The sequence below is a fragment of the Sinocyclocheilus grahami genome, unplaced genomic scaffold (assembly GCF_001515645.1).
Source record: "Sinocyclocheilus grahami isolate Dianchi unplaced genomic scaffold, SAMN03320097.WGS_v1.1 scaffold469.1, whole genome shotgun sequence".
Classification (NCBI taxonomy): domain Eukaryota; kingdom Metazoa; phylum Chordata; class Actinopteri; order Cypriniformes; family Cyprinidae; genus Sinocyclocheilus; species Sinocyclocheilus grahami.
Window position 1 is genome coordinate 31,785 of NW_015505648.1, and position 3,313 is coordinate 35,097.

At 34.1% G+C, this 3,313-nt stretch overlaps 1 protein-coding gene across 1 annotated transcript in view; it reads left to right on the forward strand.

Annotated features, from left to right (window-relative positions):
* Positions 1-3,313, forward strand: part of LOC107553290 (rhomboid-related protein 3-like) — a 23,586-nt gene that overhangs the window by 5,095 nt on the left and 15,178 nt on the right. The window contains exon 3 of the mRNA XM_016235480.1: positions 2,482-2,706. Within this exon, the coding sequence (XP_016090966.1) occupies positions 2,482-2,706 (225 nt within the window). The remainder of the gene's footprint in view (positions 1-2,481; positions 2,707-3,313) is intronic.

The following is a 3,313-nucleotide window of genomic DNA, read 5'->3' on the forward strand; positions in this document are numbered from 1 at the left end:
GAATTCTTTCTTTTCTTCAGCCTTACAGTCTTTTAGCTGGCTGTACCATGGTGCCCCAACAGTAGAGAATATGATTTGTGTGTGTACTCTCTAAATACCATATAGTTTGACTTTTCTTTGTGTGGTTTCCATGAAAACAGCCAAGACAAAAAGCGTTATGGCACACAGACTGTAACTGTTAATGTGAGATCTTTTAATAAAGCTGATGTGTAACAGTAGGAGGAAATTATAAAGTTTGTTGTTTGTGAGGTTGAAGTAAGCAGCACAAGTCAAAAACATTTTCTTTCATATCATGATAAATATACGGTTATGTTTCCATATTCAGTGAGTTAATCAAGTATTCACTAACAAAAAAGTCTGGTAACACTTTTCATTTGGTTATTGTTAAGAATATAGATTAGGCATCATGAATAAAAAAATAACAAACAAAAATTTGACAGCATTCAGTGTTTATTAATGTTATTAGTTAATGTTTGCACTATGCATTTTTAACATTTCCAAATGTATACATTAACAATAGTTAATGTATTACAACATTAATTATTAATGAACAACAGCATATGGATAAATTAATATTAACTTAAATCGATAAATGTTTATTAATGTTCATTATTGTAAAGCATTACCAAATGTACCTTTGTGCTTTTTTAGACAAACCATGGTATTCTTTTAAAGTATATTGGAGTATCATGTATATACCTGCTAATTATTCATTAATATATAGTATATATGAAACTGAACTGAACTAGATGACGACATCAATGAATCAACGATGAACTGACTTTAACTGAGAAAAATGACTGTTTACTATTGTCCTTTTGCATTATCAACACACCCTTTTTCGTTCTAATATGTGACCCTGGACCACAAAGCCAGTCATAAGTCGCACAGACGGGTATATTTGTAGCAATAGCCAACAAAATTCGTTAAATTATAGATTTTTCTTTTATGCCAAAAATCATTAGGATATTAAGTAAATATCATGTTCCATGAAGATATTTTTTACATTTCCTACCATAAATATATTAAAACTTAATTTTTGATTAGTAATATGCATTGCTAAGAACGTCATTTGGACAACTTTATAGGCGATTTTCTCAATATTTAGATTGTATGCACTCTCAGATTCCAGATTTTCAAATAGTTGTATCTCGACCAAATGTTGTCCTATCCTAACAAACCATACATCAACAGAAAGCTTTTTTATTCAGCTTTCAGGTGATACATAAATCTAAATTTAAAAAAATTCACACTTATGGCTGGTTTTGTGGTCCATGGTCACATATGCTGATTTGTGTAACATTTAACATTATTACAAGTAACATTTCTTATTATCACACCTGAAAACGATAGTGCTGCTTTTTCCGATGATTCTTTGATGAACTGAAAATTTCAAAAGAACAGAATTTAAGCTGAAAGATTTGACTGTCACCTTTGATGAGTTTAATGAATCCTATCTGAATTAAAAAAACTCTGATCCTTAATTTTTCAATTATAATCTATATCAAATCTGATCAGTGTGTGTACTTATTTTGTTTTGTGTGTCCATGTGTATATCTATATCAAACAAATGTAACATAAGTTGAAACAGCTTGCAGATGGCTGTGTGTACATATTCCTCTACAGAATATAATTTGAGGTGAGCTGTTATCCAGACGGGGGGCTGCGTTCATTATTTTCTGGCTTTAGTTTTTCACAAAGTTGACTTCTTTACTGTATTTAACAGAGTAAATAGTCTTTATAGCTTTACCGTGTGAATCGTGAAAATATAAGCTTTGTAGGTCAGCTTAGTCATGTTTTAAACTATTTAATTTGGTCCCAATATGATGGCAAAGGCAACGTCTTTAGGGGCTTTCCAACTAAATTTCTTCATCCTTCTCAGGGCCTCTTCCACAACTTACATAATGCATGACCTGTATTCCTGGCATGGGATAAAAGAACATTCCAGGTTTTTGAGGAGGGCTTTTTGCCTCAGTAGTGAAAAGCTTGTTTGAACAGCATTGTGTCATACGCACAAACACACACACACACACACACACACGCAATAACTTACACACTGTTTGTTACACAGCTGCTCTGAGACTTGGAGATGAGTGTGGAATCTTTAATCGGTTGCTAAGTGACAACAGTGGCATTCTGTCTGTGGTAGAGAAGGGGCGGGCATGGGATGTGTGATAGGGTGCACTGTCAAAGACAGAAAGACATAAACTCATAAACCAATAACATCAGGGATATTTCCCCCAAAAAAACCCAGGTGGTGAATTAGTCTGGTCACAGATTCTGAATGAGAAAAAACATACATAAATATTATTAAGGATTACAGTAAATGCTCTCACAGATACATATACAAGTTTGTGCCAGCCTGTATATAAAAACTTGATTGACTTTGTTACTGTTACATGATCATTTGCATATTTACAAGAAAAGTGCTGATAAACATGACTGGTCAGTTTGTGTCATGGTTTCTTTTCTTTTTTTCAGATGAGCAATAAGCGCTCAAACAGTTTCCGTCGAGCGATCCTGCAGGGAAGTCGGCAGCTCAGGAATTCCGCGCTAAGAGAGGAAGTGGGCTTGGGTCTGTCTCGAAGACTTGTGCGTCATGTTGCCTATGAGACTTTGCCAAGAGAGGTGGACCGCAAGTGGTACTTTGACAGTTACACCTACTGTCCACCACCATGGCTTATGCTGGCCATCACTATAGCAGAGGTAAGAATAAACTTTACTATTGAAGATTATTAAAAGAAAAAAAACATTTTCTACTGATTCTATAAAACTAGAAATGAGTTGGGGGGTTTTTTACCTCCAAACAGAACAGCAGATATGCTTCCACTTTATAGTAGGTGACTTTAACTACTATGTAGGCTACTTATGTTAAAAAATCGTGTAGTGTACTTATTGTGTCCATGTTGGATTGTAAAGCACTTTCGCTGTTGAGGTGGGATAAGGGTAAAGTCAGAGACAGGTTTGGTTTAAAGGTGGTTTAAGGGGTATGGGTTGTTACTGTAATTATACATGTAAACACAGAAATTAAGTACATATGTAAAACAATGTAAAAACACAACCGAGAGACTGTATCAAATGGTTTACTTTATTTACATGTTAGTACATGTAGTTTAAAACATGTAATACTGTATAAAGTGGGTTCATTACTACTGTTATAAATAGATTAGTCACTAGAGATGCACGTGCTTGAACTCTCCTTTAAAATGAATGAACAAATAATGCATTTGAGAGTCATTAAATTGAAAATCTTCCTCCAGTTCTAGCAGAAATGCAAGTGATATGTAAATATTTATACGAGGCCCCACTTTTC